General features: G+C 50.0%; 6 protein-coding genes across 6 annotated transcripts; 5 read left to right on the top strand and 1 right to left on the bottom strand.

Annotated features, from left to right (window-relative positions):
• The first annotated feature begins 16 nt into the window (after nucleotides 1-16).
• Nucleotides 17-2,229, top strand: QC761_506660 (uncharacterized protein). Its single transcript, XM_062879886.1, has 3 exons — nucleotides 17-620; nucleotides 676-1,076; nucleotides 1,134-2,229. The coding sequence occupies exons 1-3, from the start codon at nucleotides 367-369 to the stop codon at nucleotides 2,081-2,083; spliced, it is 1,605 nt and encodes a 534-aa protein (XP_062731243.1). The 5' UTR covers nucleotides 17-366; the 3' UTR covers nucleotides 2,084-2,229.
• A 355-nt stretch (nucleotides 2,230-2,584) lies between these two features.
• QC761_506670 (uncharacterized protein) lies at nucleotides 2,585-5,261 on the top strand. Its single transcript, XM_062879887.1, has 5 exons — nucleotides 2,585-2,778; nucleotides 2,837-3,674; nucleotides 3,734-3,779; nucleotides 3,833-4,038; nucleotides 4,088-5,261. Exons 1-5 carry the CDS (start codon nucleotides 2,687-2,689, stop codon nucleotides 4,937-4,939), a joined length of 2,034 nt encoding a protein of 677 aa, XP_062731242.1. The 5' UTR covers nucleotides 2,585-2,686; the 3' UTR covers nucleotides 4,940-5,261.
• A 3,998-nt stretch (nucleotides 5,262-9,259) lies between these two features.
• Nucleotides 9,260-10,830, top strand: QC761_506730 (uncharacterized protein; the record flags this gene model as incomplete). The annotated part of the gene is made up of 2 exons (XM_062879893.1): nucleotides 9,260-9,272; nucleotides 9,449-10,830. The coding sequence occupies 2 exons, from the start codon at nucleotides 9,260-9,262 to the stop codon at nucleotides 10,828-10,830; spliced, it is 1,395 nt and encodes a 464-aa protein (XP_062731241.1).
• A 1,345-nt stretch (nucleotides 10,831-12,175) lies between these two features.
• QC761_506725 (uncharacterized protein) lies at nucleotides 12,176-12,666 on the top strand (the record flags this gene model as incomplete). Its single annotated transcript, XM_062879892.1, has 2 exons — nucleotides 12,176-12,225; nucleotides 12,306-12,666. 2 exons carry the CDS (start codon nucleotides 12,176-12,178, stop codon nucleotides 12,664-12,666), a joined length of 411 nt encoding a protein of 136 aa, XP_062731240.1.
• Nucleotides 12,667-15,960: 3,294 nt separating this feature from the next.
• Nucleotides 15,961-17,325, bottom strand: QC761_207960 (uncharacterized protein; the record flags this gene model as incomplete). Its single annotated transcript, XM_062876540.1, has 1 exon — nucleotides 15,961-17,325. One exon carries the CDS (start codon nucleotides 17,323-17,325, stop codon nucleotides 15,961-15,963), a length of 1,365 nt encoding a protein of 454 aa, XP_062731239.1.
• A 3,433-nt stretch (nucleotides 17,326-20,758) lies between these two features.
• Nucleotides 20,759-22,990, top strand: QC761_506680 (uncharacterized protein). The gene is made up of 4 exons (XM_062879888.1): nucleotides 20,759-21,439; nucleotides 21,504-21,587; nucleotides 21,628-22,497; nucleotides 22,553-22,990. Exons 1-4 carry the CDS (start codon nucleotides 21,085-21,087, stop codon nucleotides 22,585-22,587), a joined length of 1,344 nt encoding a protein of 447 aa, XP_062731238.1. The 5' UTR covers nucleotides 20,759-21,084; the 3' UTR covers nucleotides 22,588-22,990.
• The last annotated feature ends 506 nt before the right edge of the window (nucleotides 22,991-23,496 follow it).

The following is a 23,496-nucleotide window of genomic DNA, read 5'->3' as shown; positions in this document are numbered from 1 at the left end:
AAACAGCTTCGATTCTCCACACCTTACCCCAGCCTCTGAGCCTCTATTCACAATCCCGCGAATCAAAACACCAGCAATTTGTTATCAAGTTTCCGACGTCACAGGCTTCTCGATGGCGACCTCATGGAGATTGTCTTTCGGAGCGGCCGCGTCCCACATCCCATGCTGATTTCCATGGATGCCAGCGTCGCGATGGAAGGGGACGCATGACCAAAGATGGAGAACATGGACCTGTCCGAGGTTCCGAGAACCTAGAACTCCATCCTTTTGGATTCAATATGTACCTGTTGAATTCTTCACCCAACACAGAAGCTGGTCGCTTTTTCAACCTAATCTCTTCAACTTTGCATCCATAACAACGTCACCATGCAACTGGAGAAATTTCTTACCGCCGCCGAGGCTATCGTGGGCTCCGAGAATGTGTCGAGAGAGCCAACCTCTGGTGCCCCAGAGGGCCTGGATGGGAGTGTCGCCTACGGTGATCCATTCCCCTTGTCTCGGCCGCACCGCCCTGGGCCAGCAGTTCGTCCCGACACGGTTGACCAAGTGCGTGAGCTTGTCCGGGCGGCGAACAGGTTCGAGGTACCCATGTGGACAGTGTCGAGGGGAAAGAATCTTGGGTAAGTCATTCAACTCGGCTTCCTTTCCCACTCGTTCTAACGCATTACCGTCTAGATATGGCGGCTCTGCCCCAGTAGTAGACCGCAACGTCATCCTCGATTTGCACCGAATGAACAAGATCATCGAGATTAACGAAGAATATGCCTACGCCATCGTAGAGCCTGGCGTGACATTCATACAATTATACGAAGAGATAAAGAAGCGCAAGCTCAACCTCTGGATCTCTGTTCCGGCCATTGGATGGGGTTCCGTGGTTGGAAATACCTTGGAGCGAGGTATTGGTTACACGCAGGATGCTGCCCATTACAAGCACCAGTGCGGCATGGAGGTCGTCCTCCCTGATGGTGATTTGCTGCGAACTGGTATGGGTGTTGTGGAGGACAGCAAGGTGTGGCCGCTGTATTCAGGGGGCTTTGGGCCCGGTTTGGATGGTCTGTTCTTCCAGTCAAATTATGGTACGTTTCCCTTGGCGAGGCCACCTCTGACATGATGGCTGACGGAGGAAACGGTAGGCATTGTCACGAAGATGGGGATTCAATTCTCCCCTGCCCCTGAAGCCTACACTAGAATCCTCGTCGAAGTCCCCGAGGAACAAGATTTGGCGCCGCTGGTTGGCACCCTGACTGACCTGATGCGCCGGCGCATTGTGGCCAACCCTCCACAACTGTATGGCAGAATGACTCTGATCATCGGTGCAGCGCGTCGCGACCCCGAGATTGCCAAACTCTTGGGCGAGCACGGCAATTTTGCACGTCACATCCCTCATGATCTTATCAGCAAGGTTTCCTCCATCCTGGGATTGCCAGCCTGGTGTGCAGGTTTCGCTCTCTATGGTCCCCCAGAAGCCCAGGCGGGCCTTTTGGAGGCTGTCAAGCGGCGCTTCAAGCAGGTCAAGGGCGCAAAGGTTACACATGAGACTTTTAATGCCGTGCCTGGCGAGTATCTCAGAAGCGAGGATGTCACACAAGACTTCCTCCCTCAGAGCGGAGTTCCTTCCATCGATCATGCTTTGGCCTTCTCGTCAAAAGAGGACGGTCTCTGGCACAACTGCTACTCCCCTGTCCTACCACCCTCGGGCCGCGAGCTGTACGAGTGGTACGTCAGGGCCAAGAAGATCACCGAGGATCACGATCTTAATTTCCTTGCCGATTTCCACGTCTTCGACAGATACATCATAAGCATTAACTTGATCATGTTCCATCCCTCAGCCAAGGCCCGACTGCACGATGTCCAGTACGCTCTCATGGAGGACTCCAAGAAGCTGGGCTATTTGGAGTACCGCACCCACATCAGCTTCATGGATGCTACGGCGGCTAACCAGACGTTTAATAACGGTGCATTTGGGAGATTTACCACCATGTTGAAGGATACTATTGATCCCAACGGAATTTTGAGTCCAGGGAAGCAGGGTATTTGGAACTCGACGGCGAAGTTGGAAAGACTGGGGCTTGAGGAGAAGTAGGTGATTTGGGGTTGTGGTAGGATTCGGATGTTTGTGTTTTATCTCTACTTTTAGCTTAGTTGACGAGTTCTTGAATTTGTCCAAACTCTGGTAAAAGAACGGAATTCCTGGATGCGTGATAACGATAAATGTACACCTTTTAAAAAGCAGATGGCCTCTTCACTATCTTTTATTCAGTCCTGTTATATTTTGGGGTATGATTCATGACTTCTGCCCACAGCTTGAACGCCACGGGATTGCGGTTGCTAAGGTAGGTACTCGGGCCCCTCACACCCCCGAAACGGCGTCAGCTGGAAGATCATTGCCGCAAAGTGGGGATTGGTACCTGTCCAATCGTATATGCGGTCCCAAAAAAGGTGTCAATGTTATATTATAAGAGGGTGTGTTGCCCGGGTGGCTGGAAAAGGCCGAACCCAGTGGCTCAGGTCCCACTGCCAAGATATTAATTCCTTAACAGTGGGCCTCATTGACTATTCTGACACTACCCCACACACTCGACGACAAATATCTACTTACTCAAAACAACTTGTGCTTTCTCTCCAAGTCCCGGTATATTTCCATATCTACGAATGAATCAACCTGGAACTAAAGAACGCTGCAAACATGGCTGGGACACCCACAACCACCATCGCCACCACCATAACCCCTCGTCCTGCTACACGATTCAAGAGAGAAAAGTACTCAAGTATTGCGTGGTCTGTTGTCTTACAATAATAGCACACCGAAGGACGTGGCAGCTAATGGGTCTTATAGTGAGGAGTGCCGAGGCCGCAAGCTTAAGTGTCGAACTACAGTTCCTGGCTGCTGTGATCGTTGTCGAGCTCAGGGCCTACAATGTCGAATCACTCGCCCACAGAGAGGCCTGAGAAGCCAACCGCGTCATATACCAGCTCCCACCAACGTCAGCCAAAACGATGACCCCATCGCACGGTTTCGCCAGTTGGAACATGAGCTCAATATTCTGCGTCACCAGGTTGCTCAGTTGACCTCATTCCATCAGAACCAAAGCCCCAGCCCACCGGCACAGCAGTCTCATACTTCTGTATACTCTGACGAAGCAAAGCCTTTCACTATCTCTCAAGTTCGGACTCGGGTTGAGCCACATTTTGTGGGCATGACACGGCCCACTTTCACCCTCAACATTGCCAAGGCTTCTCTAGAACTGATGGGGGTTGTTGTGGACAACGATAACGCTCACCTGGAGCCAGCACCATCACCGCCACGACAAGATGCATGCTCAGTCGCCGGAAATGATCCATTGCTGCGCCTTGCCCTCCCAGAAATACAGCACCTTTATGCTGTCTTTCAGGATGAAATAGCCTCGTCATACCCTGCCTTTTACTGTCGGGATGTGGCGGCAAAAATACCAGACATCGTTGATCAGCTATCAGGGGTTCCTCATCAGGATGATGCCGCGCGCGTCCAGAAGCAGGCTCAATTTCTCAAAATAGCCGTTGCGACAGCTCTTGTTTTAGAAAGAACTGGGAGCAAGTTGGCAATGGACCTTTACACCTCGGTCGAGCATGAGACTGGCAAGATGTATGCCCATCCTCAGGTAGAGCTCATCGAGATTCGAACGGCAGCTATCATGGTGAGAGTGAGCCTTTGCGTTAAGATTGGATAATTCCGGGGACTGATATTGAGGGGCAGGCAACGTACCACTTTTATTGTGACGAAGAGCTCTACGCCTGGCGCAGTGAGTTGCCTAATGATATGAGAAAATAATGGGCGTGCTGACATTACCCTAAGCTCTGGGCATTGCAGCTAGAATGGTACTAGAGATGGGCTTGCATCGACGGCAGAGTTTGATCACGAACTTTCTTGACCCGGCAGATCGAGAAGATGCTTTGGTTGTTTTCTGGTCTGTTTATTGCCTTGACCGTCGATGGAGCTTAGGTACTGGCCTGTCTTTTGCCATAGTTGACCGTGATGTTGACCCTGAGCTTCCTGATCTGGTTTGCATGCCACCCCCTCTGCAAGTTCGTTTGCTAACACAGGTCTTAGCCAGCACATCAAGTCTACCTTCGTTCACTTGTCGACTATGCTCGCCTCTGCTCCAAGGTCTGGGAAGCCCTCCCCCAGTTCGGCAGCACATCAACCTCCCCATCTCCCGCGCTGATTCTTGATCAGCAAATCCAAGACTGGGTTTGCGCCATACCCTCCCCGTTCAGGCTGTCTTCTCACTTTTATCCCCCCATAAACCCGCCCACCCTTGACCTCGACTACCCCACCCTGACGCCCTCAAGAGCTGCACGCAACGTCCGCTCACTGATGCATCTTCGCGGCAACCATCTGCGGTCCCTAGTAAACCGCCACCATGTGCTCACCAGCAGCGCCATTGCCGCCAACCCTCCGCAAGCGCGCCTTGTCGTCCAAATAGCAAGGGATTCTATCCAGGTCATTGTCACGCTGAGTAGAGAAACCGACATCTATGCGCGGCAACAGCCGGCTTATAACCACTACCTCATATCGGCGCTCGCCATAGTCCTCCTCGCTACTTGCCATGCACCAGAATTATTCGCCGCCGCCTGTTGTCAAGACATTGCCGACGCCGTCAACCTTGTCAGGGGCTTCTCCGAGACCAGCATCGCGGGCCATCGGTTATGGAAGAGCATGTGCGGGATTGTCTCGGCGGTTTCAGCACTGGGCTTGGGATATCACCACGCCGAGCAGCAGGCACATCACAGTGGAGATGAACATCAGACGCCACGGCCGTTTCCACAGCCACCGCATCACATGGATGCCGACAACGAGATGAGGGACTTTTTCAATTCTAGCTTTTACAACCCAGAGGCGGCGCCACCTGACATGTCCCATGTTGGAATAGATTTGTTGGGTCTGTTTGATGCGTTTTGACACGGGAATAGCTTGGGGACCGGTCAGGACTTTTCGCATGATCATGGGGCGATGGACGAGGTTATAGCATTACTGGTGTCGAGTGGAGAAGTTGGGCCGGAGAATGATCATGTATCAAGGTATTTTCTGGGCTTGATATGAAGAAGAGTTGAGAGCTCGATACAGGAGGCCTCTGCCAAGGAATAGTTGGCGTTGCGAGCAGTATTGAGCCACTAACTGTGGATAAGGTCAGCCATCTTATGAGTCTTACTGCGTCGGGAGCGCAACAGTACAAGGCGTACCTAACTAAGGTATTTAAGTCTATCTTTACAGGCAAGTCACCACAACTGCAGAATCTGCCATTGGCAGATTCCCACAATCCCGCTCTTGTTTTCAGCTGGTTGCGGTAGGAGGTTCTCGTTGGTTCCTTAAAGTTGCTTCTTTATGGACTTTTCAATAGTCCGAGATGTGCATTGAAAGCTGGTGAGATTTGATTCAATAAGACAGAGCAATAATGGGTGACTTTTTGTATTTATAGCGCTTGAGATACCCCCCACGCGTCGAGCATAGGCTGGCATGACGGACGCCGTTGAAGCAGCATAGTTCCACCCGTCCCCTCTTCAACCACCCTTAGTTAGGGGTCTTGCAATATACTCTTCATGTCGGCACATAAGTTCACAAGGTCTTTACCGATAGGCGCTTGCACTATATTGAAGCTCCCTTAGAGCGTACAAGCATGTCTGGTCGAGCTATCTGCGAGTAGGTGTGTGGCTTCATATCATTGCCTGTCGTAATGGCAATAGGCTCTTGACGGTATGGTGCCATAGTTGGTGTATGTGAAAGCGCCCCTGAAATCTGATTTTTCTTTAAATATAGCCTGCTCGCCCATCTCCCCGTCTCTTCTTTCCTTCCCTCTTCGGTGCACCAAAGGCAGCGGTTCATTATCGACGATTCGCGCCTGTTTACCTATATCCCGTGATGGACAGTCCCCAATATGGGCTAGATCTCCCCCCCCTGCCTCAGGGCAGAACTACTCGGCACGGCTGGGAGTAACGGGGAGTACTGGGGGGGATGGGGACCACAGACTTAGTGAGTATGAACGAGTATACCAATTCCAGCTTTATTGGCAGGTGGTGAGTCCTTACTAACGCCTGTAGGATGAGCCCGGCGACCCCCATATTAATGACGGGGTGGCTCTCAGACTTGTCACGTCTCTCCCATCTCGCCAGAGTGTCTATTTTGCGTGGGGCATTGACGGCAAGATGGATATCAATAAGATCCAACGAGACACTGCCTGGGTACCCAGCACGAGCTACATCATTGACGGCCTGCAAGATCAAACCGCCCTCCACCTGCTCGACGGCATTCAGTACTCCCCGGCCGAGCGGCGTGAAAACACCGAGCTGGTGAGGCGCGCCAAGCCTTCTCTCCACCACCACATCCACAGTATTGATTCGTTCGCTGTGAAGCGGAGGCGCAGGTCTGAACGTGCTTATATATCGCGATGGTTGCCATTTGGTCTTGCAAGAAATCATTAGTTCAATGGTCTCAGGGAGAGGCGTGGCATGGGGAGGTGGTGAAGTTGTTTTACCGAATACCGAGCCTGCGGTGGTAGAGGGGGGCCGGGGCGGTTCGTTTAGCAGTAAGATCAACGACATCATGGTCATCTTCTTCGTCTTCGGCTTCGTCTTCTTCTTCGGCAACCACTGCTCCGATTTCAACCTGACCATCTTTCTTGCCACGGGAATTTGCGGTAATCTTGGATCTCTTACCGGGTGGCTGTGTTAAGAGAGATTGGTGCTCCCCGACGCCGCTTGGGCGCTCAGAAGCGACTGCATTGTCTCGGCTGCTTTAAGGTCATCGTTGCTTGTAGGTGGAACCGCCTCTGAACTGGCTCTGGCTCGCTTCCTCCCGCCTACAGTAGCACCTGCAGGAGCACTCCCTGGGGTGGAATTGGCCGCTCTTTCCTTTGGCCGTAAGACTGCCTTTGGCTTGATTACTTTGGGCTTAGGTGCGGCCGGATGTGCTTTTGCCGGCGTTTTTGGCTTAGCAGGTGCCTTAGTTGCTCTCTCGTGGGAAAATCCTACTTTGATACGTAATCCAGGCCTTCCAGGGCGAAGGATTTCTGGATTTTCCTGGCCAGGGAGCCTCAGTATTGACGATGGCTCTGACAGTTCCATCACGCAGGAGTTATCAAGAAGGAGCAAGAATTACGGCTTCAGTTCTACTTTTCTTGAGAGGGTTGTGGGCAATCCGTTTGCTCATACAAATTGTGTGGCAGGCAAGACGAAAAAAAATCACGCCTGTGCCACCGAAACTCTCGCCTGCAAAGCAGAGTGGGAGCTACAGGCCTGGCATCCGAAGTTTAAGAACGAGTTGACGATGCTGGTCTACGGGGTGTTTACCAACTTGTGGATGAACTTATTGAGGAAGAGCTGAATGGAAGTCTGAAGAAGAGGGTGACGATGATGAGGTCGTTGGAAATACCAGCAGTCTCTGGTAAACAGGTCCATAGCCATACCTCAGCGGATCTCCTAGCAGTCATGCTAAGATCCAGAGCATCAGTCCCTCAGTAGAGGTCCTCTCCCACCACCCACCCAGGCACCCAGGTTTGCACTGTACTTTAGCATCATCCGGGCGCTCAGAAAGGAGGTCCGGCCCTGGCAACGGTAGCAGTTGCCGTGGTGGATCCTTGCAAGTTTGCAAGTTTGAATTATGGGTTAGGGTCACCGTAGAGTTGCAAAATAACAAAAACACCGTGAATTTGCAATGTTACGAAGATCGCGCATTTCTTTAAAAGCGGTTGAAGTACAGCACTTACTTGCGGAATTTGCAATGTATCTAGGCCTGTAACCTACAGAGCCTATAATAACTAATAGCTCAGAATCACAGCACTCATCGCAGTTGACTTCGGGGAACCAGGAGTTGGTAATCTGCAAGGAAGACGGCTCACAGTTGGGACACTTAGCGGACGTTCGGGTTCTGGGACAACCGGACCTCCGTAGGAATAGTTAGCTGGTAGTCGATTCAACAAACATTTGGACCCGGGAACGGAGAAGGACTTGGAGGAGGGATACAGGGACCGAAGAATTAAAAAAGATGCCTGTCTTCAAGATTGGTCACTCTGATGTTCTGTTGCCTTTACGTCAAGTTCAATATAATTGTTTACCACATTCTTCGGTGCCTCGCAAGCCTATGTTTCAGTGATCAGCTTGTGTATGTCACAGGGCGCCGCCCCTGTGGTTTTTTTCTTCCTTCAGTGCTCCGTCACTATCGTACGCTGTAGACAAAGCCTTCATCCATCTCAGGTGTACCGCGCCTACTACAGTGCAGAGTGTCACAGTTAAGCCAACAGGCAAGACGGACCGTATGCGGGGCACAAGACGCACAGTCAATCGCTAGCAGAACCAATCATAGGAGAGAAGGATGGACCAATAGGAAGTGGATGATCCAGGGCACAAGGAATTATAAATGATTCCTGGGAATCATTTATGATCCTCGAGAGTCAGTCATGATCCTCGCAGAATGGAATGATCCAAGGCTTGGCATTAAGTCTATATATACGGAGGAACTGGCTGGTATAGATAGATAGTTCCGCAGTATATAATTCAATAGTGTAGTCACGATATCTTGTGATTACATTGAGACGTCTTGTTGTGCACTTTTTAGCTGCACCGAACTAATTGTCAGAAGTTGCCTTCAACCAGTGTCCCTTTTAGAGGTTCTGTACAGGGGTTCGTTATATACGGAGTTGAATATTAATTTTATTAATATAATCCTTCAATATACGCTACTTACATTTCTTTTATTTATATAAAATAGCTTCTATAATAATTTAACTGTGGTAACTAAGCTCGCAAGAACGGTAACTAATATTAAGGAACTAAAAAGGTATAAAGCTAGAAGTTTTAATAATATAAGATAAGGTATCTATATAAGACGGGTCTAAATCTTATGCCGAGTAGGTATTATATATGACGATCAAAGCCTTTGTTTCATTTGGGAATTATTCTAACTAAACTGTTTAATTTAGACATTCTGAAATGCGATTCTAGCCTTTGCTGACAGGGGAGGGGGGTAGCGTGGCAGAGGCAGTTCAGGTACACACCCTACCAAAATCCAAAAGGGGCAACGCATTTCCCTCGACCTGGAAGAACACTTTGTCCGGCAAGTGGTGATTTTCCCTTGGCGCGCTTATAGCGCTGGACCGTCGGACAGGTCATAAAGCCACGGTTATCGGAATGTCATAACGGAAGCCTTCTCGGACTGGTGCGGTTCACGACCAAGCCCACGGGAGCTCATGTCGACCGGGAAGTTGGGTCCGCTTTGCCAAAAGCGGTGATGAGCTGCACACGTATGTTGCGTCGTAACATGATATGCAAGCCGCTGGCCGTCAACTTCGGAGTCCTAGGTACACACTTTGTTGTTTGCTGATTGAGAACATCTCACCCTTGAAAATTATTTTAACTCTTGACCTGATCGCTGCGACATCAAGATGCCATTGCACTCGAGAATCGGCTCAGATCGCAGTCCTCGACATTATCCACGGTCCCCAAGCCAATGCTCACTCTAGATTGACCATGAAAGTCTCGGCGCCGTTACTCACTGCCGCCCTGGCCAGCGTGGCGACGGCCGACAACCCTATTATTCAGACCATATACTCCACCGACCCGGCGCCGCTCGTGCACAATGGACGTGTTTACCTCTACACTGGCCATGATGAGCCCGGGTCGACCACCTTTGTCATGAAGGATTGGCGCGTCTTCTCTTCGGTCGATATGGTCAACTGGCAGGACCACGGCTCGCCTATGAGCCTGGCGACCTTTAGCTGGGCCGATGCTAACGCGTGGGCGGGACAGACGATCCAGCGCAATGGCAAGTTTTACTGGTACGCTTCGATGCGCCGCCGAAATGGTGCCATGGCCGTTGGCGTGGGCGTCAGCGACAGCCCTACAGGGCCCTTCCGTGACGCGCTGGGCAGGCCGCTGGTCGAGAACTGGGGGATCGACCCGACCGTGTGGATTGATGATGACGGACAGGCCTACATGTACTGGGGAAATCCGGGGCTGTGGTACGTCAAACTGAACCCGGATATGGTGTCATACAGCGGCGGCATCAATACGGTGACGTTGACGACGACTGGCTTCGGCACCCGCTCCGGAAACGCCGAGCGGCCGACCACGTATGAGGAAGGCTCCTGGATCTACAAGCGGACGGGCAAATACTACATGGTGTTCGCCGCCAGCTGCTGCTCCGAGCACATTGGCTACTCGACCGGGCCCGGCCCAACCGGCCCCTGGACATACGGCGGTGTCGTGATGCCCACCCAGGGCAGCAGCTTTACCAACCACCCGGGCGTGATTGACTACCAGGGCTCGTCCTACTTCTTTTACCACAACGGCGCGCTGCCCGGCGGCGGCGGCTACACCCGCTCCGTCTGTGTCGAGCGCTTCACGTACGGCGCCAACGGCTCCATCCCCGTCATCAACATGTCCAAGGACGGCGCCCCCCAGGTCGGCAACCTTAACCCCTACGTGCGCCAGGAGGCCGAGACCATTGCATGGGAATCGGGCGTGCAGACAGAGCCGTGCAGCGAGGGCGGCATGAATGTGTTGTCCATCAATAACGGAGATTACATCAAGGTCAAGGGCGTCGCGTTTGGTAGCGGCGCCAAGTCCTTCACTGCGCGCGTCTCGTCCGCCACTTCAGGCGGCAAGATCGAGGTGCGCCTAGACAGCACCGGCGGCACGCTTGTCGGGACCTGCAATGTGCCTGGCACTGGCGGTTGGCAGACATGGACGAGCGTTAATTGCGCTGTTGGCGGCGCCACAGGCACCAGGGATCTCTTCTTTCGCTTTACTGGGGCCGGGGGCGAGCTGTTCCGGTTTAACTGGTGGCAGTTTAGCCAATAAGCAAGCTATCAGACGTGGTAGATCCTCACAGGGATCTAGAAATAGCACGCTTAGACCACGTCTACGGTCTTGCTAGTGCTCCTAGTAATAGCAGGGTTAGGATTGTACTGCTATCGATCGTGCTTTCAGGGTTCCTTAACTGCCGTGTCTTCGTCCCTCCGAGGAAGAGTTGCAAAATCAGTGTTCGCGGATGAGCAATAATCTCGACTGCTCTGCCTTATCTTAGTGGTGACATGGCGTGTTCTTCCTATGCCCGGTCCTGCGCGTTGAAATTGCCCACCAAAATGATAGTTGTTTTAGTCCCGCTCCGTCTCGGAGCCCCCGATTAGCCATCTGTAAAAACGATGTGTGCGAGAGTGGACGGCTTGGTGAGATGTTGGGCCACGACTGTAGATCTAATGTTTTAGGAGGGTTGTAGGGGATAAGGGAAGTTGATCTGGAGGGCTAAAAGGCCGGCGTTACTAGTTTCTATAAAGAACATGAGGTACGGTCGCAAGACTGAAACCTAAAGGGCAATAGAGAACTTGGGATTTAGCTCGGGCATCCACTAGGCTTTACCGACGGGTCCTGGCTCTGAACTTCCCGGTCTCGCGAAGAGTTGCTGTCTCCGTCCATTTTGTTGGGCTCTACTAACTCGTAGAGTACTATTTACTTTAAGTTGTTTGAGTTATTTCTGGTATTTCCCACGATAATATATGGTATATATATACGGAAGAACTGGCTAGGTATAGATAGTTCTGTTGTATGTAATTTATATCGTGAATTCTAGGGACTAAGCACTTATAAGAGATAATTGGTGATCTTTGTTGTGTACCTTTTAGTTACAACGAACAGTCATTCAGAAGCAGCCTTTAACCTAGGACCCCTTTCAGAGATTCTGATTAGAGGTTCATTACGCTAATTACTCTGGAAGATTAAACTTGATAATAAGTAAAGCAATATAGATAAGGTATACCTTAACTTATTTATAGTTTGCTACTGCTGAAAACGATAAGCTAATATTAACGTCGCAGTGACAGTTATTCTTAGATGATACTGAAAATAAAATGAATAGCAAAGAGTGTGATGTACCACTTGCTATTGCGACACCCTATAAGCGAGTCCGAAAATGGCAAAATATTTCCCCCGACCGGAATGAACAATATATAATAAAGGTTGCCGTATGTAATCGAGTGAGCAGGGGTCTACCCTATCAATCCCATCTTCACCTAAAAGCCTCTAAATTCGCCCCTATGTTTCTCTTTCCATAACCATTGTACGGTCGTGCAAATGCGACCGTTAGATGTAGCTTATGGAGGCCATTAAAATGACCCTTTGTCTAGAAATTTTGGTGCAGAAAAGTGCAATGGATTCTACTATTGAAGTTTTCAACGGAATCTACCCCCTGTTTCTAAAGTGGGGCCCTTTTTCACGGGCAACTTCATCGGAATCTACTATAGTCCATCGGAGAATAATAGATAGGGCATCACGGCCAGCACGAGCATAACGACGTCTCACATCCTCCTGGGCCATCGAGGCACCCCGGGCATCAGCAGCCGCCAGTATAGCGTCGTCGTCGACGACAATATGCGCATCTGGCTGCATGACCGCTACTCAACGCATGGGACCGCGGTCGGATACAACGGGCAGAACGAGAAGGAGATACGTCTAAATGAGACGTTGATCCTGGCGTTTGATCCCGGCGCGGAGAGTTCTTTTCGCCTCATCACCGTTGCCTCGGGCGGTCTCGCCATCCGCATCGAGTTTTCCAACCACCAAGGCAAAGAGGCACAGTATATTGAGAACCTACGCGCACTTATTAAGAAAGCCAAGGAAGACGAGGTTCCGGGCCTTTAGGGCCTCGACCTGGTCAGCCGGGCTGCGACCGAACCGCCGAGTGAAGCTCAGACACCTCTGAACGCCTGATCTATTTCAAAGAACGTGAAATCGGGAGCGGTATGTTCGGTCGCGTATTCCGGCTCATCAGAGCCCGCGACGGCCAGTATTTCGCTGGCAAGGTCTTCACGCCGCCGCCGACCAGCAAAAAAGAGGCGCCGCGAGGAAACCGACCCAGCATAGCTCATAGGGATTCGGAGAAAATATACCCCTGCGAAGGAAAACCCCCATATACGTTACTATGCTGTGTTCCTCTCCTCCCATCCCTCCCTTCTTTTTCCTCCTTTCTTGCTTTTATCTGTTTCTTTTCCTATAGTTTACGCAATATATATCAGGTGCGCTTCCCCAAGGCACTCTATCCAAGCAGCTAATAGATCCCCTCAGCCCAACATCGTACAGATGATTAAGATGCGCGAAAGCCCCGAGATCATGATCGTCATGCCCTACTTCCAATGTGGCAGTATAGTGGAGGCTGAGATCAGGGACGAATCCAAGCTCGTGACCGCCTTCGGGCAGATCCTTGACTGCCTCACGTTCTTGCACACGCAGGGCATTACGCACCGTGACATCAAACCAGACAATGTGCTGGCCAAGCTGGCGCCGCACTTCAAGGTTATGCTGAGCGACTTTGGATTGTCCAAAGCCGTCACCGAGACCACGTGGCTCGAGACTTTTTGCGGAACGCTCAAGTACATGGCGCCCCAGGTGTTCCCCTTCAGCCAGTCGCGCTACGGTCCGCCTGCCGATGTGTGGTCCCTCGGCGTCATGGCACTCGAGTGGCTCTACGGCCTCCCCGCCGCGCCGGCGGCGCGCAGCCCGGCTCAGAACAAGGTGTCTCGGGATCAGTGGCGTGCCTGGTCCCAGACCTGGATGGACATCCTGACGAATCAGTTGGATGACCAGGAGGAGGGTGTCGATGTCGAGTTGCTGCAGGGCATGCTGGTTCTCGACCAGAAGAAGAGATCAAGTGCGTACCAGTGCCTCGAGAAGGGCCTCAGCAATGGCTTATTCAGGCGGCGAACCGTCGACGGGCTCGTCGCGTGTGCCTGGACCCCTGAAGAAGTAGCTGAAAACGTGTTGGCTGGCGAAGTTGCGGGGCACGTACCACCACTGGCGGTTCCAAACGCAATGATCCCAACGCTACTCTTATAGTAGCTTGAGAGGCAGTCACGAATCGGACGACGAAACACCGAGTCTTTTTTACTGCCGCGGCGAGCAAGCCGACCGCTGCAAGCGGAATAAAAGCATTTGCATACCTACTGCTTCCCGAACCTAAGCGCTATGTACTTCAATAGTTCCTCCTTTGCTCGTACTCTTGCGCTACGATTTGACGACTCCGAAGTCGAACGCCGGCGGCAGCGTGCCCTCGACGTCCTCCAGGGCCGTCAGCTTAAGGCATTTAACCCTCGTAGGTGCTCGCCTGCATCCTCCAGGCCCAGTCGGAGACTCTGACGTTCGACAGCCGGCAGCATCGCAAGACGAGCTTGGCCGCTAGGGCCTCGGCCTCTCTGGGGTCTACGGTTTGGTCAGTATCGGGACTGTCTCTGCTGCCTGCTGTAACCTACAGCTTGCGGAGGAAGCTGGAACATTACTACGTGCTTGGAGGAACATTTATGTGCCTGGAGGAACTTTGCCTGGAGGAACTTTGTTCCGGAAGGTTCCTTGGGACGAAAAAAAACCATGCCCCTACCTAAGCTCAGACCATCTCTTCTCCTTCCTTTCCCGCTTTCGAAAACAGTGTCGTTTAGTTCGTCCTATTAAACTCGTGATTGTGTTGTTCTTTCCATACTTAGCTCGGTCGGAGAGGCCGTTCACCCGTTTCTTGGTTCGTTTTTCTTGGCTCGTTACTCGCCGGAAACAAAGCAGGCCGGCTGCCGAGGTTCGGAGTATCGACCGTCACCTTCACTGTGGACCAGCCTCTGACCTGAATGCCGCAGAGACGAGAACGTCATGACAAGATATATATAACTATGGAAGCAACCGTGAAAGAAGTTTGTTGCGCTAGGTTGCCGCCTCGGTCCAGAGGGTCGCGTCCTCTTCGTCGGCGGCTTCAGGAGCTGGGGCTGATTCGGGCATAGATTGCCATTTCTGAAACCACGTCTCGTGCCCGTGGTCCAATTCGAACCGCTGTCTGGTCTCCTCGCCCCGCCTTTCCAGCCCGCGGATGGCGTCCCTCATCTCTTTGTCGAGCACGTTCTTCCGCTCAATGAAGTCGCCCCGCTCGGGTCTGCGAATGAGGTTCAGCCCCTCCCACCTCTCCGCCCTCGACAGCTGCACGTAAAGGCTCATAAAGCTGGGCCGCCTCGCCGTGCCGCTCGAGTGGACGCCTTTAAGGCTGATAAGGACGTCCGAGAACTGCTTTCCTTCGCTCTTCTGATCCGTCATGGCGAAGGCCGGCGTGCACAGAGGGCCCGTTCTGTGGGTGACCCATACCTGAACCCTGGCTTGCCTCTTGACCTGGCTTCCTTGCCGCGCATAGCATTGGGAATGGCGACCGTCTTGCTCTTGATCGGGATCGTGCCGTTGGGGAGGCCTGGCGTCGGCAGCTGCGAGTCATCTCCGTACCGGAGCACGTTGCGCAGCTCTTCCACGCCCAACCGCCTCCTCGACTCGGTGTCGTGCTTGGCCACGAAGATGGAGATATGGCTGCCGTGCGCACGAGCCCACTGGACGACGGCGGCCATGTTCAGGTCCCACCGGTCCCGATTCAGCGGCATGATGGCTCTGAGGCCGTCTACGAAAGTGGACTGTGACGATGGCGTACAAAGGCGGCGGCTGTCCACCGCCGCGAGCTTGAGACCGCCCACCTGACTGATCTCCTGCTCATGTGCCCTGTGCCCGGGCGCGAGCAGTTAAGCTGAGCTGCGGACCTATAAAGCAAGGTCACGCGTTGACCCCGTAATCTGGCTCCTGCAGAGGTCTCGAGTTTTGTTATTACAGCAGCTGCGGAGAGGCACTGACGGCCTATTTGCTTCGTCTGTCAGGCCGGATGGGTCCTTGTCAGGGTGGCTTGTAGAGCAACCGTGCGAGAGATGCGTCACGATTAGATTACGGAAATCTCCGAGTCCCACCAGAGCGAGGCGTCTGGTTCAAGTAACGCCAAGTTCTCCCGCGGGCTAAGAGTTCTCCCCTATCTGACTGGGGAGGACGGCCAACTGAGGTTATAGGTAAAACGATATGCCCTTCGCAAGGGCAATAGTACCGCTGGCAATAGGCTCTGAAGCTTTAAATAGTCAGACGATCCTTGCAATACATCTATCTTGTTTCTATCATCTCGATTGCCGTCGTCCAGGCTTCGTAACTGCCCCCGACATCAAAAGAATCCTCAAATTCCTCTCCGTTTTCGTGTTCCGCTCGGCACAATAGGGCAAGCCTCCCTGCAGTGCATAGTTTGATAGATAACTCAAGCCTTGGGAGATGATTACGAATTAAAGCAAACAAAGACCTCCAGTGGCCAATTCCACCCGAAACTCCTACTCGGACTAAAGTAACGCTTTGGAGTGTTGCTTTGTGCCTCACAATAAAAGCCCCAAGATACTGTACGCTACAATATGCCGTATAGAGCCCTAGGCATTGTAGATTCGGTATTTGAAGCTTCGGTGCGAGCTCTTTTAACCGGTCCACCCGTAGGCCGGAGTAGACGGGTGTGATGACCAGATCCAGTTGTGTGAGTTGTCGAAACACACCGATAAATGCTGATAAGTCGTCCGCCCATCGGTCCTCAGCGCCCCTAGTTGCCTCGGCGGATACATTTAGTGTAAGCTCCGTGAGGCTTGGAGGGAGGTTCTTGTAGTATTGGAAATGCGACTCTGAGGGTCTGAGAGTATCTGGCGCAATCGCCTCCCTAGAGAGGACACCAGCTGTGATGGCAAGGCTGCTAAGAGCGGCACTACTTGTAGCGATGGCTGTAAGGGTGATGCGAAGGACTTCGCCCAGAAACGGAACCTCCTCGTAATCGTCAAGGGCGTTTGTTGGCGGTAGACCTGTTTGTCGGCCAAGCGCTAGTGCACCCCAGGGCCGGTGCATGTTGCTAATGACGACAGCCTCGATATTGGGAAGGGAAATCAGCGCCTGCGTAATGTAGGCCTGCGCAAGGCCGGACATGATTATATGTTTCTGCTCTTCCCACAGTGATGTATAAGCCACCTTATCCAAAGGCGCCTCATACGAGTCCTGAGACGAGACACTCTCTTCATCGGTCTCCCGACCTTCCTCTCCAGGGCTTTGATCCTCCTCCTGGCCGGATAAGTGTGCATCATCTATGCTGCCCACTAAAGCTGCGGGAGGGTATCGACCTTCTTCTATGGCCAGTAATATGTCGCCTTCATGCCGTGCAATATGAAAGTATGAATCTGGGAACTCCACGAAATGATCCGTACAGAGTTCGAGTGTTTTCACAGCAGGGCCAAAGTCTGGATGTCGCGCAATCTCCACGAGTTTTTCGAGGCTGAGTCTTGAGAGCATTATATAGCGGGTTTGGAAGTACCGGCTGATGAAAGCTGGCAACGTGGCCAATTTTGCATATTTGGACGTTAACCGGAGGGCGGAGAAGCCTTGGGCGTCTAGCCCGCCAAATATCATAGCCAGCAGCTCGTAAGGAAGCTGAAGAAGTCCCACCATTGTATCTCAGAGGATTCTTAAAGTTATGTTCGAGTAGAATAGAGCTTACAGCTATGCAAGCCTTGAGGGCAATGTATCGTAAATGGGTGAATGGTGTTTCGGCTGAGCTGTGGGCGGGGTTAGGATGGATGGATGGATGAGATTTATTTCGCCTGGAGGCACTGAGCCTAAAGGGCCTTGGCACGCTAACTAATCCGTATATACGATTCGTCCGCTTCCCCCGTGATCTTGCACAAGCCCTTTTCGGGGTTAGGCAGTTGTTGGATTGGCAACAGCTACAGGCTCGAATAGGCATAGATCATGACCAGCACGGGCATTAATGGAAGGCACTGAACCCAGGCTGAATTGGCTGTCTGACTGACTGATGTGTGTGTAACTAGAAGGAACCGAGGGATCTGGGCCATCCTTTGACCCTGTATTTTGAGCAGGATTTTCCGGCAAGATAGTCCGACCAGCTTACCCCATTGGGTATGGCGGTAAGACCCCCTGAATTCATCCACCAAATGGGCCCCCTTTTATTCCAACAGCAGTGTTGTCTGCCTAACTTTTCAACCGGCTTCACTTCGGATCAAAGACTGGCGAGTGTCACAATTAAGCCAACTGTCACGACCCTGGCACAAGGACGAGAACAACAATTGGTCCCGGATTGATATGGGGCCAAGATAAGCGGGGATCAATCGTGAAGAGACAGGAAGAAACCAATCAGGAGGGCAGGACAAGTGTCACAGTTAACCCAACGGCAGGTCGCGCAGTATGTGGGGCGCAGGGCGTCCCCAGCCAATCATTAAGGAAGACGGGAGGCAGCCAATCAAGGCTGGCCAAAAGTGCTATAGCGCCAAGAAGCACGAGCACTCTGCAGGATGCAAGATGCTACGGGTAATCGAAGGCATAGCACGACGAGCACTTCGCAGGATGCAATGTGCTAGGAGTGATCGGGGCCATAGTAGGGCGAGCACCTCAGGGCCCCAAGGTCTATATATACGAAGGAACTGGCTGGTGTAGATAGACAGTTCCGCAGTATGCAATTCAAGCTTGTATTCACGGTATCTTGTGTTTACATTAAAACATCTTGTTGTGCACTGTTTAGCTGCACCGAACCAATTGTCAGAAGTAGCCTTCAACCAGTATCCCTTTCAGAGGTTCTGTACAGGGGTTCGTCATACATCTAGAGATTAATTAACGAGACAATGTCACAACCCTGGTACAGGACGGGTTGTGGGGCCACGGGAATAGGGGCCAATCGGAAGAACGTACGAGAATAGCCAATCACAGTAAGGGACGACTGATCAGTACGCCAAGGGCACTGAGCAGACGGAGCAGAGTGCTCAGTCTGATCAGGGCACTGAGCAAACTGAACAGTCGTGATCAGTGTGCCAAGGGCACTGAGCAAGAAGTAAATATGGCTTGGCACAAGGTCTATATATACGGAGGAACTGGCTGGTGTAGATAGACAGTTCCGCAGTATGCAATTTCAAGCTTGTATTCACGATATCTAGTATTCACATTGAGATATCTTGTCGTACACTGTCTAGCTGTACCAAACCAGGATTATTCAGAAGTAGCCTTCAACCGGTATCCCTTTCAGAGGTTCTGGATAGGGGTTCGTCATAGACAAGTATTCCTTTAATCCTTAATATTATATTCCGCTTTTATTTTATTAATTATTTCCTTTTTTATCATATAATTCTTCATTAATTTTTTAATATATAATATATTTACGTTAATTATATAGCCGTTCATAATATCTAAAGTATAACTCATTTTTAAAGGATAAAATATTTAATAGTAGGTTATTAAAACCCAAAACTATTATATTATTAATAATAGAAAATAATATAAAATTAAACCCTTAATTAATATGATTAAATTTTAAACCTCATTTATGAACGTAATTGAACTTCTATAAAGGTTTTTAAATGTAACTTCATTAATATTATTAATAAATAAAACTTTATAAGTATAATTTTATTCATTAGGTTATACTCCGAATTTATATTTAATATTATTAATCCTCTCATGAAAGTTAACGAAGTGGAATTATAATATAGTAATAAAATATATAGGTTTAAATAATAGAGTTGAGGAAAGTTTACTTATTACCGGAAAGTCTGTTAACGGATATAGATAGTAAAGTCTATAATTACTTTTTTAAACTAGTACGCGATTAAACTTTACCTTTAATAATTTTCTTTTTAATACTTCCCTGGACTATACTATACTTACTATCCGTTATAATCCTATATAAAGCGAGAATAATTTTTCTTTAATTAAAGGGAGGAGTTTTATTATATTTCAGCGTTGAAAATCTTATCCAAACTACTAATTATAAAGCCTCCTCCTTTTATAAACCCTTTTGTTTATTTAACGCATTTTTAAAAGATTTATATTATTAAATTACTTAATTATTCTTGACAATGTTTTTAAGTAATATATTAATTCACAGATAAATAGAAATCAAATTTTATAATTCTTTTTTAATATAAATTTAATTTAATTATGAATATACTTTTAAGCGTTTTTAAAAATATAATCTTTGAAGTCCTTTACTTTACTACTGAATAACTTAAAGCTACTTTAAACCTTATTTCTTGAATTAAATAATTTGTTTTCCTTTACTGTTTTTATCATTTTTTATATAAAAATAAACATTACTTTTACATTTTTGGCTAACGTTAAATTATTTATTTTATTTTCCGGTAAATCCTGGATTTTTACTTTCTTTGCCTTTTATACGCTTACCTTTATTTCTATATTTCATTATTAAATAATTATTAAAATATTATTAAAGCGTTTCAAGATATTTTTAAGTAATTACTTTTCTGTTAAGTCATATTTTGAAATATTTTTAGTAATATAGTGCTTTGAGTCACATCTACCCCAATCCTCTATATGTCCTGACATACACAGTGCCCGATGTGCATTGACATGCTCTGGCATGCCCTGTGTGATGGCCTCACTAATGTGCGATGAAAAGACTCCTTACGCAACAGAACTGCCAAGAAGGTCGCCCCTGAGCCCCTGCCTACCGTCGCTGGGCCCCTAAGAAGGTCTAAGAGATCTCGCGTACAGACGCAAGACACTCGCTCGGCCGAGGAACCTGTCGCCCCCGAGCCAACAAGACAAGCCAAGGAGCAGCGTTTGCAAACTCCAGATGAGAATTTAATTATAGGGGAGGAGGAGGATGATGAGGGGTGGAAGGAGATTGATCCGGAAGCAGTATTGTTGGTTTTGAACAACTCAGCCATCTTTTCAGTTTCACTGCGTCTGGAGCGCAACAGCCCAAAGCGCAACTAAGGTATTCAAGTCTATATTTACGGCCACTCATTTCTCACCAGAACCCTCATTTTGCGTTGAACACCGCTCGCACAGAATGTTGCATGGCATTGTTTCTCTACGGGTTAATGATGACGTACTCGAGTAAGGTGTGTGGGCCCATTAGATAGGTATGACTCCTTCGTAAATGGTATTTTCCGTCAAATCGAAACCATTACATGCTGTCACTATCAGTGGGCCTGGCGGCTAGCCAAGTCTACTGGAGTTAAGTTGTGGAAATATCGCCATTCTGGGCCGGGAGCGCGGACCAACCCCGCCCGAGTTTCAATGTTTCTCCAAAGGGCAGGTCGCGATCTCATCCCACAGGTATTCAAAAGAGCCAAATGTGATACATTGGTTCATTAATATTTCCAAATGTAACCCGGAACTTCTTCTCTCACAAAACACTATAACAAACAAACTTCTCTTCCACGACACACACACACGATGGCGTCTCTTGCAGGTCAGCTCCTCGTGCTGGCTTCTTTGGCTTCAGCCTTTGTCAGTCGAGACGGGACCGGCCGTCTCCCAGCTATGGGATGGAACTCTTGGAACGAGTACGAATGCAACATCAGCGAGGGAGTCTTCATCACCGTGGCCAGGCAGTTGGTTGACTTGGGGCTTAAGGACCTCGGCTATGAATACGTCAACATTGATGATTGCTGGAGCGACAAAGAACTAAGACGTGACGCAACGACCGGCGAGTTGATACCCGACGCCGAGAAATTCCCTCGGGGCATTGTCAAGGTGGCAGAGGAGGTCCACTCACTGGGGCTGAAGTTGGGCATCTACAGTGATGCAGGTTTGTTCACTTCACCCTCTTGACGGTCCTTATTCATCACACTAACCATTGTGGTTTGGCCAAGGCACCGATACATGTGGTGGTTACGCAGGATCACTCGGGTATGAAGAACTGGATGCTGCAACATTCAGCAAATGGGGCATTGACTGTATGTTCCCCGCCCACATGTTATTGCCCAAGACTCACAGCAGAGGGCCAAGATCTCAAGTACGACAACTGCAATGTGCCGCCCGAATGGGCTGATGAATACGAGTACATCCCCGAGGAACCAGCCAACAATGCCCCCCCTGGCTATGACTGGGGGACATCCAACACCGCTAAACGCTACCGTGTTATGCATGACGCCCTCCAAAGACAGAACCGCACCATCCAATACTCACTCTGCGCCTGGGGCCACGCACATGTCGAGCGCTGGGGTAACACCACCGGTCATTCGTGGAGAATGTGGGGAGACATCTTCCCCGCGTGGAAGGGCAAAGAGAAATGGAGCTGGGGCCTGATGCCGATTGTCAACCAGGCATCACTGTTGTGGAACTATACTGATTTCGGAAGCCACAATGATTGGGACATGCTCGAGGTTGGCAATGGGGACCTGACGATCGAGGAGAACCGCAGCCACTTTGCTCTTTGGTGTGCTTTGAAAAGCGCGCTTATCGTCGGAACCCCCCTGGATACATTGGCGTTGAGAAAGCCCATTCTCGACATTCTTTCAAACAAGGAACTGATCGACTTCAACCAAGACCCGGTTTATGGTGCTTCGGCCATGCCCTACAAATGGGGCAACGACAGGCCCGCCAACACGTCGGACAGGGACCATCCGGCTGCTTTTTGGGTGGGCACATCGGTAAAGGGGATCCATGTTTTCCTGCTCAATACACATGACACGGCTGTAAACATGCGGGCTGTCTTTGCCGAGATCCCACCCTTGAAGTCTGGGGGCAAGGGCTATTTGATACACGACATGTGGACAGGGGAGGATCTCGGGATCTTTAGGAAGTATTTTGAGGTGGAGGTCAAAGCGCATGATACTGCCGCGCTGACAATTACCAAGGCTGATGGTAAGTCATCGTCAAATGGGCTTAGATGTCTCAGCCCGCTGACTTTAAGTTTCAGGGAAACATCCTAATCCTCAGTGGTCCCCAAAATAAGGGATGAGCCAATGCGGCGCAGGCTCCCTTTCTGCCGAGGAAAAAATGGGTTGTCGCCATTTTAACGCTACACAGGCTCTGTAGTTGCCAGTGCACCTTTAACACAGCCTCGTGTTACATGCTCCGCTACGCTAGAGGCCTTGATGACATTGCAGATTGGTTTAAGAATATTATCAAGGACGTCTATATCATATCTAAAGCACTTTATACCATCTTTGAAGGCCTTCCCCCTATCTTCATAGGCCTTTCTACTTTCTTTATAGGCGTTGTGCAGTCTTTGTAGGTCTTTGGCCTATCCTCACAGGAATTCTCACTATCTTTGAATACATTTCCGCTATGTTCCAAGGCCTCTTGTCCTCGTCCTATTTACCTCCGTCTTCACCAATTGTTCATACCTTTTCCGCTTCAGCGTGTGTCCGGCTCGGGCAGCTGGATGGTCTTAACCGTGCCCATACTCACCGTAGCCTTGCGTGTCTTTCTCAGAATTGGAACAAACCCGAAAAGCAACCTTCCAGTTCCAGCGAGGCTTCTACCTGTAGCTTGTTCCCCGAACGCTGTTTCTTATACTCCAGTGCGACCATGTCGATATTGCCCACAGAAAGGAGAATCTGGCTATCTGCTGAGTCGGCAGGGCAAAGGTTGTGGTATCTACCAGTTGACTGCCATCGTGTGTAACCTACTATTAAAATAGTATGTTGTATTGAATAAAGCTTGATAGGTACCAGCTATCGTAGACACCTAGTGCGACATCTGTGATATTAATGGTTTAATGTAGACGATCTAAAAGAGATAGGGATAAGCAAAGAAATAAAAAGTAAATAGAATAATAAAAAGATAATAATAGTAGGACAAAAGGAAAGAAAAGGGGTATGGGTAATATTGAGAAGCTCAGTCGTGTTTATAGAGCTA

The sequence above is a fragment of the Podospora bellae-mahoneyi genome, chromosome 5, assembly GCF_035222275.1.
Source record: "Podospora bellae-mahoneyi strain CBS 112042 chromosome 5, whole genome shotgun sequence".
Taxonomy (NCBI): Eukaryota; Fungi; Ascomycota; class Sordariomycetes; order Sordariales; family Podosporaceae; genus Podospora; species Podospora bellae-mahoneyi.
This window is presented reverse-complemented; position numbering and strand designations above follow the sequence as displayed.

Excerpts from the sequence above, each read along its gene's own strand:
- QC761_506660 (XM_062879886.1), top strand. The coding sequence starts at position 367 with ATGCAACTGGAGAAATTTCTTACCGCCGCCGAGGCTATCGTGGGCTCC. Across the intron at positions 621-675 it reads TCGAGGGGAAAGAATCTTGG|ATATGGCGGCTCTGCCCCAG; the intron begins GTAAGTCATTCA and ends ATTACCGTCTAG. Across the intron at positions 1,077-1,133 it reads GTTCTTCCAGTCAAATTATG|GCATTGTCACGAAGATGGGG; the intron begins GTACGTTTCCCT and ends AGGAAACGGTAG.
- QC761_506670 (XM_062879887.1), top strand. The coding sequence starts at position 2,687 with ATGGCTGGGACACCCACAACCACCATCGCCACCACCATAACCCCTCGT. Across the intron at positions 2,779-2,836 it reads AAGTACTCAAGTATTGCGTG|TGAGGAGTGCCGAGGCCGCA; the intron begins GTCTGTTGTCTT and ends TGGGTCTTATAG. Across the intron at positions 3,780-3,832 it reads AGAGCTCTACGCCTGGCGCA|CTCTGGGCATTGCAGCTAGA; the intron begins GTGAGTTGCCTA and ends CATTACCCTAAG.
- QC761_506680 (XM_062879888.1), top strand. The coding sequence starts at position 21,085 with ATGGCGTCTCTTGCAGGTCAGCTCCTCGTGCTGGCTTCTTTGGCTTCA. Across the intron at positions 21,588-21,627 it reads CAGCAAATGGGGCATTGACT|CAGAGGGCCAAGATCTCAAG; the intron begins GTATGTTCCCCG and ends CAAGACTCACAG. Across the intron at positions 22,498-22,552 it reads GACAATTACCAAGGCTGATG|GGAAACATCCTAATCCTCAG; the intron begins GTAAGTCATCGT and ends TTTAAGTTTCAG.